General features: G+C 48.5%; 7 protein-coding genes across 7 annotated transcripts; 4 read left to right on the forward strand and 3 right to left on the reverse strand.

The window, feature by feature from the left end:
* Positions 1-273: 273 nt before the first annotated feature.
* On the forward strand, positions 274-1,740 carry N7508_000840 (splicing factor ESS-2 family protein; the record flags this gene model as incomplete). The annotated part of the gene is made up of 1 exon (XM_058458925.1): positions 274-1,740. The coding sequence occupies one exon, from the start codon at positions 274-276 to the stop codon at positions 1,738-1,740; it is 1,467 nt and encodes a 488-aa protein (XP_058325147.1).
* A 529-nt stretch (positions 1,741-2,269) lies between these two features.
* N7508_000841 (uncharacterized protein) lies at positions 2,270-2,893 on the forward strand (the record flags this gene model as incomplete). Its single annotated transcript, XM_058458926.1, has 1 exon — positions 2,270-2,893. The coding sequence occupies one exon, from the start codon at positions 2,270-2,272 to the stop codon at positions 2,891-2,893; it is 624 nt and encodes a 207-aa protein (XP_058325148.1).
* A 549-nt stretch (positions 2,894-3,442) lies between these two features.
* Positions 3,443-7,643, reverse strand: N7508_000842 (uncharacterized protein; the record flags this gene model as incomplete). The annotated part of the gene is made up of 6 exons (XM_058458927.1): positions 3,443-4,110; positions 4,160-5,310; positions 5,849-6,315; positions 6,369-7,036; positions 7,087-7,348; positions 7,395-7,643. The coding sequence occupies 6 exons, from the start codon at positions 7,641-7,643 to the stop codon at positions 3,443-3,445; spliced, it is 3,465 nt and encodes a 1,154-aa protein (XP_058325149.1).
* An 813-nt stretch (positions 7,644-8,456) lies between these two features.
* On the forward strand, positions 8,457-9,095 carry N7508_000843 (aminoacyl-tRNA hydrolase; the record flags this gene model as incomplete). Its single annotated transcript, XM_058458928.1, has 1 exon — positions 8,457-9,095. The coding sequence occupies one exon, from the start codon at positions 8,457-8,459 to the stop codon at positions 9,093-9,095; it is 639 nt and encodes a 212-aa protein (XP_058325150.1).
* Positions 9,096-9,355: 260 nt separating this feature from the next.
* N7508_000844 (amphiphysin-like protein RVS161) lies at positions 9,356-10,472 on the reverse strand (the record flags this gene model as incomplete). Its single annotated transcript, XM_058458929.1, has 6 exons — positions 9,356-9,809; positions 9,862-10,009; positions 10,059-10,132; positions 10,184-10,229; positions 10,333-10,383; positions 10,460-10,472. 6 exons carry the CDS (start codon positions 10,470-10,472, stop codon positions 9,356-9,358), a joined length of 786 nt encoding a protein of 261 aa, XP_058325151.1.
* Positions 10,473-11,195: 723 nt separating this feature from the next.
* On the forward strand, positions 11,196-11,867 carry N7508_000845 (pyridoxine/pyridoxamine 5'-phosphate oxidase; the record flags this gene model as incomplete). The annotated part of the gene is made up of 1 exon (XM_058458930.1): positions 11,196-11,867. One exon carries the CDS (start codon positions 11,196-11,198, stop codon positions 11,865-11,867), a length of 672 nt encoding a protein of 223 aa, XP_058325152.1.
* Positions 11,868-14,097: 2,230 nt separating this feature from the next.
* On the reverse strand, positions 14,098-15,752 carry N7508_000846 (serine/threonine protein kinase SAT4; the record flags this gene model as incomplete). The annotated part of the gene is made up of 2 exons (XM_058458931.1): positions 14,098-14,229; positions 14,280-15,752. The coding sequence occupies 2 exons, from the start codon at positions 15,750-15,752 to the stop codon at positions 14,098-14,100; spliced, it is 1,605 nt and encodes a 534-aa protein (XP_058325153.1).
* Positions 15,753-18,967: the final 3,215 nt, after the last annotated feature.

Raw genomic sequence — 18,967 nt, forward strand, 5'->3', positions numbered from 1 at the left:
GCTGTGGTCGTTCTTTCATCTGCATTTCTCAGCGATCAGCGATTTGGTGTCTTGGAGGGGATTTGGGAAAAGAGAAAAAAAGGAACTGGAGGGAATCTGGATTGGGAACATTCGCTATAGAATTTTTTTTAGAGGAGCTCAAGCTCCAATGCAGCCTTTGGCATTGACTTGTGGTGTACAGTAGACGTGTATAGCCTAAAGCGGTTAGCTCGGATCATCTGATTCCTATCTTATCTCACTTTTCTCAACTTCCACTTAACTCAACGAACCACCATGTCGTCTTCGCAGGAGCTGGTCAAGCGCCCGGATGGCCAGCTCATGCCCCCTCCTCCGCCTCCGAAACGGATCAAACGCCCCGCGACAGTCCTGGACGAAGATGTCTACACCAGTACACTATCCCACATCATCGCCCGTGACTTCTTCCCGGGCTTACTGGAAACGCAAAGCAAGCAAGAATATCTGGATGCGCTAGAATCAAAAGATAAAGCATGGATCGCAAGCTCGAAGAAGAAACTGGCAGATGTTATGCGCACGCCCACGCCAGGTTCAAATGCGAGAAGAAAGACAGACCCCGCGGGCACGCCACAGCATTTCCCATCCAGCCAATCTGATGAGACACCCCACGGCTGGGGAGGTGATACCCCTATGTCTTTTGTATCGACATCAACAGCAGCGACAGATGCCCCGGAGCAAAACGTGCCCGATGTGTCGAACATGGGGCTACTCGCCTTCCAGGCAAAATACACCAGTGAAGACAACGAGTCCTTTAACAAAGTTATCGACAAGCAAAACATCAAACGTAGAGAGAAATACCCATGGCTCTGGACCGGCAACAAAGTTCCTTCGGCGCGCCAAATCGCCCATCACGCCCAAGAAACAAAGCGCATCACAGCACAAGGCGGGAACCCCGAAACAGCCCTGGTCAAGCAAGATGGCCCAGCCATAAAAACAGACTTGGATGCTCGCCCTGCAAAACCAGACTCGTGGAAGACCCGTCCGGATAACACACTCATGTTCCTCCCATCCTCTGTGGAGGATACACACGAGACCCTCCCTCAAAAGGCAGACCTCTCGTCCCGAGCCGGCCCAAAACGAACCCTCTACCAAAACACAAGACTGCTCGACCCAGAAGCAGCAGCCGCAGCAGACTCAATCCCTCAATCACCCTCTCTTTCAGCAATCCAAGACGCCATAGCCGGCCGACCTCGGCTAAACGAATCAGAAGCCATGTCCACAGCCGGGGGCGAAACACCCCGTGTAAACGGCTACGCCTTTGTTGACGAAGACGAACCCGAACCAGCATCATTCAGCTACACCTCATCCTCCAACCCCGGATCTTCAGAGTATGAAGCAGATTGGCGCCTCCTAGGCCAAGCAGATTCAACCCCAAATCCATTTCAACTATCCGAAACCGGTAAACGTGAAGCCCTCCACCATCGCATGGTCGATCGTGTGGCGCGCAATAAACGAGCTGAAAAGGCTGCGCGAGTTACCAAAACTCCTGTTTCGAATACGCCGCGTTTCGCTAGCAGTCCCATGCTCGGTTCGAGGACGCCTGGCTCTGTGGCTTCTGCTTCTACTTCTGCTGGAGGGAGGCAGGGGAAGATGCTGACACCTGCGGCGCATCGGTTGTTGAATCAGGTCGGGGGGACGCCGAGGTTTGGCTCTTCTGTTAATGGTTCTGGGAGATCTGGGCTTGGGAATGTTTGGTCGCCGAAGTTGACGCCAAAGAAGAAGTGATTTTTATTTGTGTTCATGCATTATACCATGGGAGTTTTGAGTTCATTACGGTGTTATCGTTGCTAGTTACCTTTGGAGGTTGCATTATCTGCATATGGATGTATTGTTCTACACGGAAATCCGAATCAAGTATAATATAGACCTCAACAACAACTTTAGAAAGATATTGTATATTCTAACAGTCAAGTGCTGAACATCGGAACGAACAGGAAACGGGGATTATCCGCCCGAGAAGAGTTCTTACCCGGTCCCGAGAATCGGCTTCATACTTGCTTCACTTCACCTCCAACGCTTTGTCTTGACAAGAGATACAAGAGTAGCGGAGAACTGGACTGTCTTATTCACTGGATATTTTGTATGGTATGGTTTTGCGCTCTCGCCTTGTGGTCTGTACCATTCAATGTGATATCAACTGGGGATTCGATGCTAATGGCTGGTAGATGATCAATTGATCATATTTGATCTCTTCTATGCAGTGATCTTATGTAAACATCTACGTTCCTATCCAGCTTGATATACACATATCAGAATGAGCATCGATACCCAACCTCAGGGTGTCTCACCGGGATCAACTTCAACTTCAACCTCAACTCCCTCCAAACCAGGAGATACAACCAAAGCAAAAGATCCAGACACAGAGAAACAAGCTGTATCAGCAAACTCAGCCTCAGCCACAGACCAAGCGCTAGAAAAGGAAAAAGAGCAAGGAAAAGAAGACTCCAAACCATCAAGCTACAACCCAACAACCCTCCTAACAACCCTCCTCTCCCCATTCACATCAACCTTTACTTCAACATCGCCCCCACCACCCCCGGAAGCATACTACACTCCAACCGAAATCCCCCTCTTCAAACGTCTCCAAAAAACCCGCCTCTCACGTACGCGCGAAAAACAACTCCTCCGCGCAGCAGAGCGTGAATATAATGATCCGCCTCCGCAGCCTGCGCCAGGTGATTGTTGTGGGAGTTCTTGTGATCCCTGTGTGAGGGATTTGTGGGGGGAGGAGATTGGGGTTTGGAGGGGGAGGTGGGGGAATCGGGCGTTGGAAAAGAAGGAGGGTAAGGGTGAGAAGCGAAAAGAAGGAGGCGATGCTAGCGTTCAAGGGAGTGGGACTGGGAATGGCAATACGGGGAGGAAGGATTTGGAGTGGTGATTTGGTGATTTGGTTTACATCGGATGCTTGTATCTAGATTTTGTTGTATATAACGGTAGACTTGGAATATATATTTCAACAGTAGACTTCACTGTCTATTATCTATTTCTGGCGTTACGATATGTTAGTTTATACACTGCCAGAGCCATCTAAGAGTAGCCAAGGTATAGCTGTCTACGCTGTATGTATAGTATAGTGCTGGGTAGGGGGGTATTAAACATATAAAAAAAGCCATTTACTTCATCTAGGTCATTATTCAAATAAAAAAAGACCATTAAGCTTGGTAACAAAAAGAAAACACCAAAAAAGAAATGCTCACATGCGGATTTGAACCGCAGACCTCGTGATTGACCGAGGGTGGATACTCTTACTAGTCACGCGCTCTACCAACTGAGCTATGCGAGCTATTGTTATATTGTGGCCTTTCACAGGGAAATATAGAGCAACTTTGGAGTACTAAATCAGACAGCAGACTCAGTTACATCCATGGATAATTCCACGAGACTTCCAAAATTCCAAGGTTGCAGATAATATCATTCCTATTTACAACTATAACAAATAAATAACACCCATAGCAACCAAACTGAAAAATCCAACCCAGCCAGCCCCAAGTCTCACTCCAAGACTCAAATGGTAAGCTGCACCAAGGTACGAACACGTAATATCACCATCTGAATTGCGATATCCATAGGATGCATTCAACCATCGCCCGCTGGGACACTTGAAACCAAGTTTTGAAGGACAATCTTTAACAAGCGTTGAACAGATATCTTCACAAGGCAGGATCTCTTTATAAGGACCTGGTTGGATTTCTGTGTCGATGATCTTGTTTCTGGATGTGTTGGATGCAACGTGTTGTCTGTATGGACTATCCACTGGCAGGGAGGACCCGTTGATAAAATCTTGGCCTGCGTTGCGGACGGCGAGGTAGGGAGCGTTGTTGCTGAAATCTGCGCAGCGCGGAATTGATACGCTGCAGAGCCACTGTTTGTAGGCTGTGGCGCAATCGTCGCAGTCGACTGCTAGGGAGAACATGCTTTCTTGGTCTGTTTTGCATTGGACTTGTTGGAGGCTGTAGTTGAAGTTTTGGTAATAGTGTGCTGCGTTGGTGTCGTAAATTTCGCGCAATTTGGCTACGCTTAGTTTAGGGTTTGAGGGGACGGCGTAGGCTACTTCTGAGCAGAAGGTTAGGTTGAAGAGGACGGCACAGTTGTCGTCTGGTTGTGTTAGCAAGTTACCTCTCGGGATTGGAGAAGCAAGTCTTACCTGCTTTGGTTGTGAAGTTCATGGCTTCCCAGACCTGTCCTCCGCCGCCGACAATGCCATTTCCTGATGTGGTGGAGTTGCCCACCATTGCCAGGATGCCATTATAAGACGAGCTCTGGTTCAGTCCAGTAATGTAGAACTGCTCTTTCGGTCTATTTCCCAGTCCACGGCTGGTCATACCAACCTCAACCGACTTGCTGATTCGTCCGACCTGCGAAAGCTCATCAAGCGCACAGAATGATCGCTCCAAGCCTACCAATGCTGTGTTATTGATATTATGGGCAAACATGGTATATGGAGGCGTCATGTTCATCCACTGCTGATAATTGTCGGAGTCTTTCTCAGCCTGCGTCAGGTTATTGGTCACCAGCAACGCGGCAGACACATCTGCATCGACAAAGTACAGGAAAGGGTCATTGTCCACGACATTGTGGAAATATGCGTCAATCGAGGCTGCAAGCTGGTATGTATAGCCTCCGGAGTAGCCAGTCGAGTTGGGCGCAGCGACACCAATGAAGACGTCGCTGTCTGTGTCTTTCTCGATCCCAATATACCCTCCCTCAGCCGTGTATACATCTTGATCGGAATCATCATGGCCTGGTCCTGGCTCCTGTAGCGTCTCCGACTTGGAGACGTACATCTGCAACTGCGGGAACCCATCCTCGGTAGTCGTTGTGTTGGCGGTGGGCTTACGGCACGTCGTAAGCGACAGGTAGACGGTGGTCGATCGCTTCTCCAGACCATCTCGTTTCCGTAACTCGTCATTCGCGTCATCATCATCAGTGGCATTCACATAGGCAGGAAGCCCTGCGCCCTTGCTAGCGTGTTTGCCATTCACCACCGACGAGGGCAGATAGAACCACTGCACATCACCGATTTCGAGCGAGGTATTCACGAATTGATTGTTGCCCAACGATTTCGCGGCATTCGGGTATCGGCGCACCAGATCTAGGCCATTGGATTCCCCGTCTTCATCTACATTGTCTCGAGTCTCCAGTCCATTGAACGAGTCCAGCGCAAGTGGGAGTCCAGCCCCGTCGCTCACGATTGCTCCTCGGAGGTTCAGATTGTTTTCGGTATTGAGGTCATTAAGGGTATCAGTAAATGCATAGGCTGTCGAATCGCAGAATATGAATAACAAGATGAGCGCGCTAATTGTTGCAGTTAGATAGCACTGCAGCGCGTTGTATTGACGTCCCATGGAAAGGCCGAGGGGTGGGTGTCGCACGGTGCATGGGTGAGTGCGGCAGAGAAAGGATCACAGGGGAGCAGTGATATATACCTGCAGACCTCCAAGAGGTTTAGTCAACTGCATGTAGATGTTTGAGAGTGTTTGGGGAGTTGGCTATCGGAAAATGTCCTTATCGATATTCTGCCCTTTTTACCGCCCGGATATTTATAGACCAGCCTTATGTCTCAACTTCATTTATAGAGCTTTCATACGATCATTCATGTGAATTGAATGCATAGACATCTGCCTGAACATGTGTGGTTTTGTTCACTTGTGTTTGTTTAGCCCTTCATATTCGGGCGCAAGGACGCGCGTAAGTATTCGCACATATTGACGAACTGCGTACCCCACTGGATGTTTACTCAAGAAATGTAATTGCACAAGTATTCTGCCAAAACTTTAATCTAATCAACTATAAATCACCCTTCAAATGATAGTATCTCGATCCAGAATCATACTCTACGGAAACCTCAACACCCAATGCCTCATGCGGAACAACCCTCTGTCTCGCAACGAAGAGTTCATAGCAATTAGCCATAGCATCAGACACAGAAAGCTCAGCACAAACAAACATGGTCGTGCTATCCTTGCCCATTACCATGACTATATCACCATCATCCCCCAAGCGGAAGAATGTACCAGGCTTAGGGTTAACCCGTGAGACTAACTCCTTCTGTATCTTTGGTTTCGCTGTCACTTGCGCTAATTCCGCTTTGCTAGAGCCACTGAGAATCTCGTTTCTCAGTCGAGCACGTGAGTCGATATGTAGACTCCACAGCTTGATGTATAGTTTCTGTGCTTGCTCTTGTCGGACGCCCACTGTCACTGTAGCGCGCGCGGTGAATTCATCCAGCTGTAACTTGCATAGCTGCGTACCGTCTTCGTGGGGAGCTAGTTTGGTTGGGTCGATTGTCGGTTTTCCGGACTGAATACCAATTGGTTAGACCATTATGACTTGGCAAAGAAGATAATACTCACATTCTTCCTAATCCACTCGTGTACATGCTTGTTACTCCAAGTAGTAGGAATAAGAGCGTCGTATGGCCTCGGTTTAACCTTTGGCACATGCACCCTGAGCAATTCCGCATATCGCAGTGTATTCCGACTATGAGGAACATCCAACATGCTCGGAGCAACACAGGCAATAACAAGAGTCTTGCAAGCCCTGCTACTGTTGACATCAAATGCAGGTTTCAGCACTTTTGTCAGCGTGCTAGTGCGAAAGGGAATATGGACATGTTTTTGTGTGGCAGTCCCTTGAGAAATACCCCAAGTGGCTCTGGCGCGGATACAATCCTTGAGTGTCACCAATGATTTGTTGATTTCGCGGGTTTCTGCCATGCGTTCTGTTGAATGATGTCGTACGTCTGCGCTTGCTTCACTGCCTGCAAGATCAACCAGGAAGAAGGTCCCTTCTGGTGCTCCTTTGCGATCGGTGTCGATGATTCTTAGACGGCAGATTGCGTGAGAGCGGGAGGACCGTTCGTTTTTGGTTGTGTCTGCTGTCAATCGAAGTGATTTGGCGGTTTCGATTAGTGATAGGAGGTCCTCGACGTTGGTGGGGGTCTTCTCGAGAGCTCCGACGATTTGGATTGAGCCAAATGAGTCTTCGAGAATGTTGATTTGTTTCCGATCCCCCAAAAGGTCTAGAAAAGAGGATTTAGTTATAGCTCAGAGTGTAATGGTCTGGTCTCACCGTAGGCAACGTTTCCAAATATCTCGAATATGCACATGTGCACCTCCTTCTTCTCAGGTCGTGTATCGAGGAGGGCCTGTACAACGAGTCTTTCCAGCGCTGTAACTGTAAAGGTCTTCCCAGATCCAGTCTGGCCATAGGCTAGCATGATGCTCGTTCCGCCATTCCACGCCCATTCGACCAATTGCTGTACTTTGTCGTCATATATGTCTTGTGTAGCTTTATCGGAGCCGAAGACCTCATCCAAAGAGAAAGACGTTGACTACAAGGATGTCAGCCATGATTTTCACAACGTTGGCCAAGCGTACCTTCACATCAGGCTTCCCATTGAACTTCCTAATTGCTTCATGTATCTTAACCCTCCCATGATGCTGCGTGATGACACCTTGGACATGGTTTGCATCCTTTTCCTGCTCGGACAGAGGACGTACCCGAACACAAATCGATGTGTCTGATGGAGCGAGTGATCCTGGAGTCTTTGTTGTATCGGGCTCTGCGATGAGTTTCTGTACCCTATCTGCGAAGTAGTCTCGGTGGTCGAAGAATAGCGAGTCCATGACTAAGTTGGAGAATTTTGGGTAACAGATGTAAGTATGCCCTGCGATAGATATACTCTGAGACTGATAGCGGTCTGATAATCTACGTGGCAAGCTTGGTAGCCTGGTTCTTTGTGAAAGGGGCCTGCTTGGAAGTCCGAAACGACATGTAGAATGCCAAATGCAAGCGCCACACCGCTTGTGCGGGCTATCACATTGCATTCAGCCTCATTGACATACCAGAGTGATGGGGGTCCTAAAACTGTGTTAGCATAGTTCAAAGATGTAGAAAGGAAAGACACGACCTAGATATAATAAACAAACAAATGAACAGAAGAAAAAAAAGCACCCCATAAAAGCAAGTCACATAGAAAGGCCAATGGAGCATTTTAAGACAGGAAAAAAGATACAATAATACTAAGTCTGCTTTGACTGGGAAAAAAACAAACAAAAAAGTAGTTGTCACACCAAATAGCCAACTTCCCTGTAACAGGACGGTGTAATCTGGCGACGCCATCCTGGGGTGGAGATGTCTCTGCAGAATTGCTTCCCTCAAGGGTCATCTCCATTGCTTAGCGGCCTCCAGCGTCGTGGATTACTCACACGAGTGAAAATGCCGACCCCGGGATTCGTACCAGGCACCAGTACGAGCTGAATTTCTTCGAAGCAAGGTTACTGGCTTGGCGGTGAGCCTCCCACTAGGTTATCCATGACAGATTATCGAAAATATCCTAGAACAGTATTATAACCAATATTTACTTTCTTCACAGTTTTCTTATATCTCTAATTTATATCTGCACTTTGTTTCTTTCTTTACTTCTGCTCACCACCACGATGCCCCGGCTCCTCTTCATCGCCTCCATCGGCAACAAAGCACCCCTCCGCCGAACCCGTCATTCAGCAGGCCACCTCCTCCTAGACGCAGTAGCTCCCCTTCTCCCAAAATCCCTCCCAGACACAGACTTCCACCAAACATGGTACAGCCCAACCTACATGAACGTAACGGGGCCGAAACTCGTGCGCGCCCTTGAGCAATGGGCAGTCTCCCAGAACGAAATTCTTCAAGCGAAAGGGATCTCTCCACCTTCTACAGGTACTTCTCCAACATCAACCGACGCAAACACATCCTTCCCCACAACACTTGTCATTCTCCACGACGAACTCGAATCCCCACTCGGTAAAGTCCGCATTAAACGTGGTGGACCTGAGTCTGCTAGTTTGCGTGGGCACCGCGGGTTGATTAGTATCTGTGAGACGTTGCGCGGGAAGGGATTGTACCCTGCGCGCCGTGGTGCGAAGATCGATTTGTCGATTCTGAGGATTGGGGTTGGGATTGGGAGGCCTGATAGTCGGGAGAAGAATGCTGTGTCGGATTATGTGCTCGCGAATGTTTCGTCGGCTGAATTGGCGGCTTATCATCGGGCTGCGGAGCCTGTTGTGAAGGTTTTGGCCGAGGAGCTTTATCGGGTTTAGACTGGTATGAAGTATAGATTGCTGGTGTGTGTGTGTATGATTTGTTGATATTGTGATACCCTGTGATTATACCCTGTTTATTGATTATGTTGCATTGACTTGAATAGAGTGAAGCATGGACTCCTATCAATCATGTACACGTAGACAGGAACAAGAAAAATAACAAGAAATATAACAAGAAATAAGGTGCGACAAAGCAAACGGAACAATCCGCAATAATAGGCAAATAGGCATATGCTCGTTAACTCCAATCCAAGACCTTAAACTGTCCCGGCAATGCTCAGATCCCGAATCTCCTGCAGAACCTCCTCAACCCGGTTATCCAGATCTCCCTTGGCGTATTGGTCGCGTGTCTCGGCGTCGAGGTACTGCTGCACCTGTGCCATGCGTGAGTATGCCTCCGCACAGAAACGCAACTGGATCTTGACGAGGGCTTCGAAACTGGGGTCGAGGTAGGGGACACGAAGATCGATCAGCTGTGGGAGTTCGTTGAAAAGCTGCTCATTCAGTTGCTCGTAGGCCTGCTTGGCCATTTCGGCCTCGCGCTCGGTCCGTGGCAGCTTGGTGACATCCTTGTCGGGCTTTTCGGCAAGCTTCTTGACCTTGGCGCGCATAGCGTCGTAGTCGAGCAGCTTGTGGTTACGTTTCTTGATACATTCGTTGACGTCGGGGAAGTAGGCGCAGAATCGGGAGATGGGGTCGAGGACGGTGGTTCTGTTCGTGTCAGTCCGGTAGCCTATGCTGAAAGTTATGGTGGCTGTCCTACCGGTATGGTCCGTCCAGTGCCTTGATAGTCTCAGCGTCGAGATCCTCTACAGCTTGCTTGTAGCTCCGGCTCACGCCGTCTCTTGTGCCCGCATCACCGTAGAATGCATCGATTGTCTCTGCAATGCGCATTTGAGACGCAGTCATAGCTGTGAAAGTCAGAACCTGCCAATTCCCCCGTATCAGATTATCACTCACCTCGTAGTGAATCCAAATATCCCTTGGCTTCCTTCTGCAACCGATTCGCTGCAGTCTCCATAGTCCGGTATCGTCTAACGCGACCGAGTCAGTGCCATCCACACAACGAACAGAACAAAACATACCGCTCCTCAATCTCATAGTCGCGATCATTTGTCCTCTCAACATGTCCTGTCCAATTCCAGTCAGCATCTACTTCCACTTCAAGCCACAGACCGGGCAGATATCGTCGATCGCCCTCTTATTGCGGGGTAAGACTCGACCCGTCACTCACCCGTCTTCATCATCACCTGCGTCGTCGCACGGTTGACATTCTTCTTGAACCCTATTCAGCTCTGTTAGATCGTGCCAGTGCCAGTGTCGGGGAATGACTCCGGTGGGGAGTGGGAGTGGTGGCGTACCTGCCCAAGACATGGCAGCGGTAGTTGGAGGATGGAACCGTCAATGTAAATTGGAGTGGATTAAGCTTCCAAAGCTGTATGTATGTGTGAATGGTGAGTGACGCAGATGAATCAGGATAGAAATCGCAAGTGAGTACCTGGTCGGGGCCAAGATGACTTTCTGCCTTGCGATGTGGCTTGGCGATGTGGCTGAGTGATTATGTAACATGACGTAGCCGCATCCGGTAGGGCTACAGGGCTGTGATGAACACCTCTATTTACAGAGTGCAACATGGTCTGTTTCGGGTGAATTTACAGGATATGGGTGACGTTGACACTATATATTAGCTCATTTGCCTTTTAGTTGTACCCAGTAGAAGTAGTCTGGTCTTTTATGATATGCTGTTTCTTCACTATATATATCGTTCTACAGGATACACTAAAACATAAGCATTATTCACCGGATCCATATCAAAAGCCCATATAACCTAGTAAAACCAAAATCGGACACCGACGGCAAGAAGTCCGGGGTGCATCTCGCCTAGTGACTCACGAACACTCTGGGCCGAAGTCGGTCTGCCAACATATAAAGGGACCAGAGTCTCGACTGTATAGCCAGGGTATTAGAACTCCAAAGAGCCTAGAGATATCTGCAATATACTTAAAGGTAACATCCTCCATCCATGGATCAACTTACCCAACGTCCAGGAACTCATCGACAACACAGAACTACAGACCCAAACAAACCGAAAGCATCATGTCCATCGACGACATCTCCTTCCGAACAGAACTTCGCAACACAAAAGTCCTAGAAGGGCCCTTCCCATCCCTCAACTTCGACAAATTCCCCCCGACCCCACAAGATGCCTTCAAGAACTGGTTCCACGAAGCCGTAACAGCAAACGTGCGTGAACCACACGCCATGACGGTCTCAACAGTCAACGAAGAAGGATGCCCAGACGCGCGTGTCCTAATACTCAAAAACGTCGACAGTCGCGGCTGGCATTTCGCCGTCAAGTCTGACAGCCCCAAAGGCAAACAGTTGGCTGGGAACGGGGCTACGGCCTTGACATTCTATTGGCCTTTGCTTGCTAGGCAGGTGAGAGTTAGGGGGACTGCTGTTGCATTGCCTGATGGGGAGAGTGCGCTGGATTACCAGGCTAGACCTGTTGCTTCGAGGGTTAGTGCTGTTGCGTCGGAGCAGAGCGAGGTTCTTGGCAACCGGAAGGATTTGGAGAAGAAGTTGGTTGCTACCGAGGAGGTGTTGAGGAGGGATTCTTTGGCTGGAGTTGAGAAGTGGAGAGTTTATGCTGTTGATGCTAGTTCTGTTGAGTTTTGGCAGGGCGATGCCAATCGGCTTCATCAGCGGTTGCGGTACGTTTGGAGTAAAGATGATTGTCAATGGGTCAAGCATTTGCTTTGGCCTTAGGTCTTGGTTTTAGTAGGAACATGCAACTTGGGAATAGAAGAAAGGCTAGGTTATTCATCGCAAGACTTACAAATAGCACTGATATTGAGATACCATCACATAACTATAGAATATCACCTGGAACTAAAGATTACAAATAAAAACAATTGCTCCGTCATCTTAAATATCCCTAACTTCCGGAGTATACACGGAACTACAGTATGACCCGTAGAAATCCAATATGAAATAGATACAAAAGAATAGATACAAAAGAATAGATACAAAAGAATAGATACAAAAGAATAGATACAATACCCCGGCATACAACTTTCCCATCCGAAACCGTAACAAAAACTTCATACATCATCCGACCGGATCTTCAACAGCGCGGCGGGCTAAACCACCAGAAAAGGAAAGTTAAAAACTCAAGCCACAACCCCAAGCCCCAACAGCCCAGCCAAGATCCATAGGGCAGAGAAAAAGCCGCAAGCAAGACCCGCAGAACCACGAAGAGAACTCGACTCATTCACTTTTTGTTTGCCTAGCCTTTAGTCCGCATATGCAGAACTGGCAGATATCCACTTTGCCCAGACTGAAATGGTGATGCCTAAACAATGGGGTCTGTCTTGGCGGATATCATTATATTGGTAGAAGTTACAGGATTTGATTTGGTTTGGATTCGAGATGATAGTATTGGTTGCTTTTGGTATCGGGTGTACAGGTGTACGGTACCTGTAGGTGGGCTTATTGTAACATTCGGCTTAGCCGGATATAACTTGGATCCCGACACCTCCGTTGATACTGTACGTATGTATTGGGAATAAGACTGATTTTTGGATTTTACGATAATATAATGACAGGTTACAGTGTATAGATACATGTACAGTTACCAGATAGGTAGACGTCAGGAGTATCGTAATGAATTTGGCCTTGGTATGCCCTGATATGAACTATATTCCAAGGTTTATTCAGTGGAATCAACTACATCATCAATATATCATAGTTGTATCTATCCCACCACCATTCCGTCTCAGATACAACATCCAAACAAACAAATCAAACTGTGCAAGTGTGGCCGAGTTGGTTAAGGCGCCAGATTCAAGCATCCACACTTGATATCCGTCAACGGAAATCCTGGTAACGAAAGTTGCATGGGTTCGAATCCCATCGCTTGCATATCTTTTTGCTTTTTTCATTCATTACACTCGAAGTGTATAAGAAACATGTTTTTGTTTCCACTATTCTACTATTTTGATTGTATGTGTATGAGAGATGTAATTCCTAAGAAAACATAGTTCATTGCCAAAGGCGTATGTACAAATGCGTGGATATATATATATATATACTAGAAATCAAACAAAGCGAGAGAATAAAACACAGGCGAAAACACGGACAAGACAAACCGAAAAAAGTTCAGACATCCTCCAAGTGACTGAAATCCAATCCAACTCACCAGACGTAAATCCAAACCTAGATGCAATGCAGGCAGACAAATCCCGGTTGATCTGATCGCGTGGCTATGCTAACCCCGCTTTGTTTAGATGACAGAGTAGGATTCTGAGACCTAACCTGAGCCAAGCATGCCCCGGATTCCTGTGAATCCAGACTCTGTTTGGAATGGAATGTCCACCTGTTTGGCCCGGCAAATGAGGGCTTCGTTAATAGTAGTACAAGGGGAGGGAATGGAAAATAAAAGGCAAGAATGCTAACGCCAGAATGAGGAAGAGGTATCTGCAAGAAGGGGACGTAAGCAAGAAGCAGCATGGAGATCTCAAGAGAAAGAAAGTGAAAATGAAAAACCGGAGTGCCGGACGAAACTGAATGAAATGGGTCATGATTCTTCGTTGCATTGAGTTGAACGTTGGGCACATGATAATCCGGTACACCCCCACAGCTAAATGGAATAAAACGTAAACGTAAACACGTAAACAACGACAGAGACAAAGATACAGGCTGAAGAGGCTGGAGACAAGATGCGCCGCAGCCAAAAGCAGAACAGCTCAAGCGAAAAACAAGCTAGCTGTCGTTGGGACATGGAATAAGGAAGAAAATGAAATGAGAATGAAAAAGGGCCTCCTTCTATTTCAGGAGCATTCAAAGGATAAAACAGACAGCCTCGCCGAACTTCACTTCGAATGGGTCTGGAACAAACAACCACCCAGTGTAAACATAGGGGATGTAAAGAACTTCCAACCCCGAGAGGAGGACACGGCCTTGGTACCGAGTCCAATCATTCTGATGGATCACTCCTTTAGAAGCCCTCCTCGCCGGCCTTGCACAGCTTGATCTGACGGACCCATTCTGATTTAAGGACCTGTGAGGCATTGATGCGGCGGGATGGGTTGGGGTCGAGAATGGAGTAGATCACGTTACGGCAACGAGCCTGGATTTTGTTAGTTTGGGAAAAGCCTGGATAAGGGATTGAGGTCTTACCCGATGCAAGGTCTCAATAGGGGCGTATCCATCCTCGTGTTTACGGCCGTCAAGGTAGCGTTGGTAGAATTCATCTTCGTCCTTCCGCGCTACACGCCACAGATGGCGACCTGTTCGCATGGCCATGTAGATGACACCGGTGGCCCAGAGATCAACTGCACGAGGGTCGAATTCCCGCTCGACGTATTCCTCGGGCGCGATGTAAGGTGCTGAGCCGCAGAGTCCGGCTGTCATGTGGGCTTCCTTTTCCCAAGCCATGCGGAAGCATTCACCATTGCCGAAATCGGTGATCTTGAGGGCACCATGGGTAGTTAAGAGCAAATTCTCGGGTTTGAGATCGCGGTGGGCAACACCCATCTCGTGCATGTATTCCACACCACGCATCAACTGTTTAAAGAAGCAGTCTGCTTCGGCGACTTCGAGCTTGCCGGCAGCAAGAACCAAAGTGTAGAGGTCACCGCCGGCGCAATATTCCATGACTTCACAGTAATCGCCTTTGGCGTCTTGTAGGAGGTCCAAGGTATGAATGACGTTAGGGTGACGAAGCGACGATGAGATGCAGAATTCCGAAGTGAGTCGCTTTTGGTACTTCTTGGTGGTTTCCTGTGGGCGACGGCGAAATTCTTTCACGGCGTAGAGCTGTTCGCACTTGGAATCTTGAGGATCAACTTTGTGCGAGATGCGAACGATACCGAAGGCACCACGGCCGACAATCTCCTGGCACTTGCCGTACTTGTCGACCAATGAAGCAGTGGCGTTCGGACCACCCTTCTTATCAGCCGCCAGCTTATCACGCTCGGTCTTGAATTGGTCAATCCAGGTCGACATGAGCGACAACTGCTGCTCATCGACCTGATCGTCCTTTTTCCGACCTCCCAGCATATCGCGCAGGAGGTCCGTCAGCTTCTCCTGCCGTCTGGCACTGCGGAGATGATGCGAATGGTTGCCAAGGTGTTCCGGCAAGACCTCGAACCGCTTGTGGGCAGGAGCAGCTCCATCTTTGGATTTCTTGTCCTCGGTCTTCTTTTTATCAGAATGCGCCACAGGCTCGCTCTTGAGTGAAGGGTTTCGGGATGGGGTTCGGGAGTTAGCACCTCGTGAAGGAGGTCTAGAAGGAGGCCTGGAGTTTGGTTGGGAGGGAGGTTTCGAAGACGGCTTCTCTTTGCCGCTGGCTGGATGAATGCTTTCTAGGCTGCTGTCGGATAGATCCCGGTGCACATCGTGGGGAGGCGGAGTAGATTTCCCCGTGCTGGAAAACATACGAGTCAGGCGAGAGGCCATGGTTGCTTTGGTTGGTTTGCCGGGGGAGAGAGCCGGCGAGGGGAGCACATCCCCGTTGGGATGAGCGGACAGAGTCATGCCCGCGAGGGCGCGTGTTACCGAAGCATCGCCATCCCGAGGGTCGTGCGAATGTTGTGAAGCGGCGGCGGAGGAGACTGCGGACGGCACAGGTGAGGGAGAAGGTGGAGTCATGTGCGGTGGATCAAGAGGTGTTGGGAGGTGAAATTACAAAATTCCACGTCGTCCAAGAAGACGTGAGGTAGAGAGTAAGGATATAGTAAGGGCGAGTGCGAGTGCGAGTGCGATGTGCGAAAATGTGCGAAATGCGCCAGCAAAGGGCCTGAGGCAAGACTGACCAGACTGACTCGAACAAAGAGATGGAAACGACTCCGCGCAGCCAGGCAAGCCCCAGGTTTATGTGAGGAAAAAGAGAGGAAGTGGGATAATTTTGAGGATGAAATACTCGTATGTGTAATTACAGGGCTGAAGGGAATCTTATTAATGCTCGCTCAGCATGGCAAAACCTGCAGCTCAGGGCTGCAGGTTGTGAGACGTACATATTATTCTATTATTTTATTATTCTCTATACTATTCACTTTACTTCTGATTAATCTAATAATTCTAGTCTATTCGATTCTATTCAATTAAATTTTATTATTACAAAGTGAAAGTGGCTGAAGTAGCATTAGTATGTGGTTACAAGCTAAATGATACATGGGTGAGAGATTTAATGAAATACACACTCGATACATGTTTTTTTCGGAAAGAGCTGGATTTCCTGACCCGATGACGTTCCGTACGTGACGTTGTAGTTTCCCACGCCACTGGAGGCTGTGCACTTCACTTCTTTCTGCTATCAACTTATGATTCGACTACCCCCGCTTCATTCGTGCTGGGAGCGCCATGTGGCGGTTCTTGGAGAGGGGGTATGGCTGTTGATCTATTAGCCGCATATCCTAGACGTGCTTCATTACTCTGTATGGTAGGTGGGGGATATGGGTATGGAGATGCAATCTAGGGAGTCTTTTCTACTTCTGCTCCGAGAGACTGTACAGGAAATTAGACAGAGAGAGTACTGTAGAGATTACTCCAGAGTACAGAGTAGACCTTGCCATTGTCACCTGCTGCTTATATCCGTGCTCACGTCGTATTGGAACATTCTCATTGGCATTGCCTCTTCTGGACATTTCCTTCTTTCACTACCGGACGATCCCCACGTAACAGTCCTGCACATCTCCCCATTGGGATCGTGGAGACTGTTGAGGAGCTTCTACTAGCGTCACTTGGGAACTTTTATGTTAGGCCGGACAGATGATAGTATGGAGTAGAGACTAGCCGCATTTGATTCGTTCCGTGAATACAGTATGTTCACCGTCTCTTCGGCTCGAATTTCTTGGGTACAAATCTCTGGTTCCGTGTATTACAGGCAGTTGACTAGGCAGCTACAATTACCCCGGGTTTCTCAATAGTGACCTCGGCTCAACATTCAATAATAATTTACACTTACACATGCAGTGGAGTCCACTTTTCTACACAAGCTTCCGTTACCACTACGAGGGATTTTCACGATCCAATCAGATAGCTCGCTGCTGTCATCTTGATTGCCCACACAGTACTTCGTACAGGGATACGTAGTTAGCTAAGTACTACTCCGTACAGCATTCACTCATATACTCCGTCAACTGTGCATATCCAATCCATTCTATAACACAACACTACACAGATAGGAGAATACCACCGATCTACACTGCACATCAACCATTCCCCCCACCTAACCCACAAATGCCTCTTAACATATGTAGCACATCTTACTCCGTACAGTTAGTGCCATCACACTAAGTGAACTCACCACTTAGCACTTACATGTGCTGTATAGCAGAGTAGAGGTAGATCACATAAAGCCATCAACAAGCCCAAATCTAAATCCCCTCCAATCTAAATCGTAATTCCAATCCCGACTTCCACCCCGACTTCCACCCCGACTTCCACCCCGACTTCCACCCCGACTTCAACCGCTGACCGCCAGTTCGCGTGCAGCTTGCATCTGGACAACTCATACGCCAGGGTTTGGGACTGGGTTTGGATTGGAGATTGGTTGGGTTGGGATTGCGGACGGTTATCTGTGCTTGGATCTCTGCTTGTTTACGTGACAAACTGGATGGGAGAGAGAAAGCAGGGTTGCATATTACTGCCAGATTACCAGTCCTACGTATGATGGTCTGAGCTTTAGATAAGCTGTGGTCTGGTCTTGTTTTGTTGGACTTGGACTGGACTATTCCTAGGTGGGAAGTTAGCTGGTGATTGTATAGGTACAATATAAGAACTAAGGAGGATCTCCGAGGCTGAGGGGAAGATGAAGAGAGGAGCTGAGAGCTGGCTGTGGCTATAGTGGGCTTGCAGTAGTTTTGTTTCTGTACCGTAGCCTGTCTATTACCTTATACGCCATCCATCCAATAGCAATCACCACTATCAGCTGTAGCATATGATCCATCATCCAATTCTATTTTCAAATCTCTCCCTTCAAGAACAACCTATCGGTTCATCGGGTCACTGCACACAGGGTGCACAGATTACTGCATGTACATGTACAACGGAAAATGCAACATGCGCTGCACGAGCCACCGCTGCATTTGGAAATGGGCTTTCTTGGCAGCATAGCTTGGCTATAATACCTCGAGGAGGGTGGGCTCTAGCTTCAGCCTCCAAGTTTCAGCCACCAATCCGCTGGGTCTGGGCTCGCGTTGGCTGGTTCTGTTATCTACAACCCTGAAGGCGGAAATTATGGCAATTGCACGCGGGGGAAGAAGTTGATATCGGACTTTGATCGAGGTAGTGCGATAATTGGCTCCGATTGCGTTATACCAGGGTTTCTTCATCCCGAGTAATCCCGCTCTCGATCCTGGGCTTCTGATTTGATAGATACGCACACAGACTCTAAAACAGAGACGGAAGTTCACGGTATGTAGTCTTTGTTCATTGTTCCTGGTTGAAATAACAGAATGAGCTATTTGCGGGCCGGCCCCCAGTGGCCTGCGTGGCGTACCCGACAGTGGCGCCGGTTTTCCCACGTGGGGAGAGAGCGAGTCTTATTGAGCGTTGCCTGCCATTTGAAAAGGCGGTATGGATGCCACCCTGTTGCACTTAACTTTGATCACCGGATTGTAGGTGGGTGTGCCCGACAGGTGTCTGACGGCGAGACCGTTGCGGTGTGCTCTCATTGCAGATATGCTGTCTGTGTAGCTTGGAAGGATTCCGGTGCCATGCCGGTGCTGTCTCGACTCAGCGGTGAGAAGTGATTCTTCCATTTTCTTCCTTCTTCCCTCTTCCTCTTCATAAAATGTCCCTGGACCATGCAGACCTCACTGCCACAGTCCCAACGTGAATCGGATCATAGCTGCCGGTCGATA

This window comes from Penicillium antarcticum (genome assembly GCF_028974205.1).
Source record: "Penicillium antarcticum strain IBT 31339 chromosome Unknown utg000001l_segment0_segment0, whole genome shotgun sequence".
NCBI classification, from domain to species: domain Eukaryota; kingdom Fungi; phylum Ascomycota; class Eurotiomycetes; order Eurotiales; family Aspergillaceae; genus Penicillium; species Penicillium antarcticum.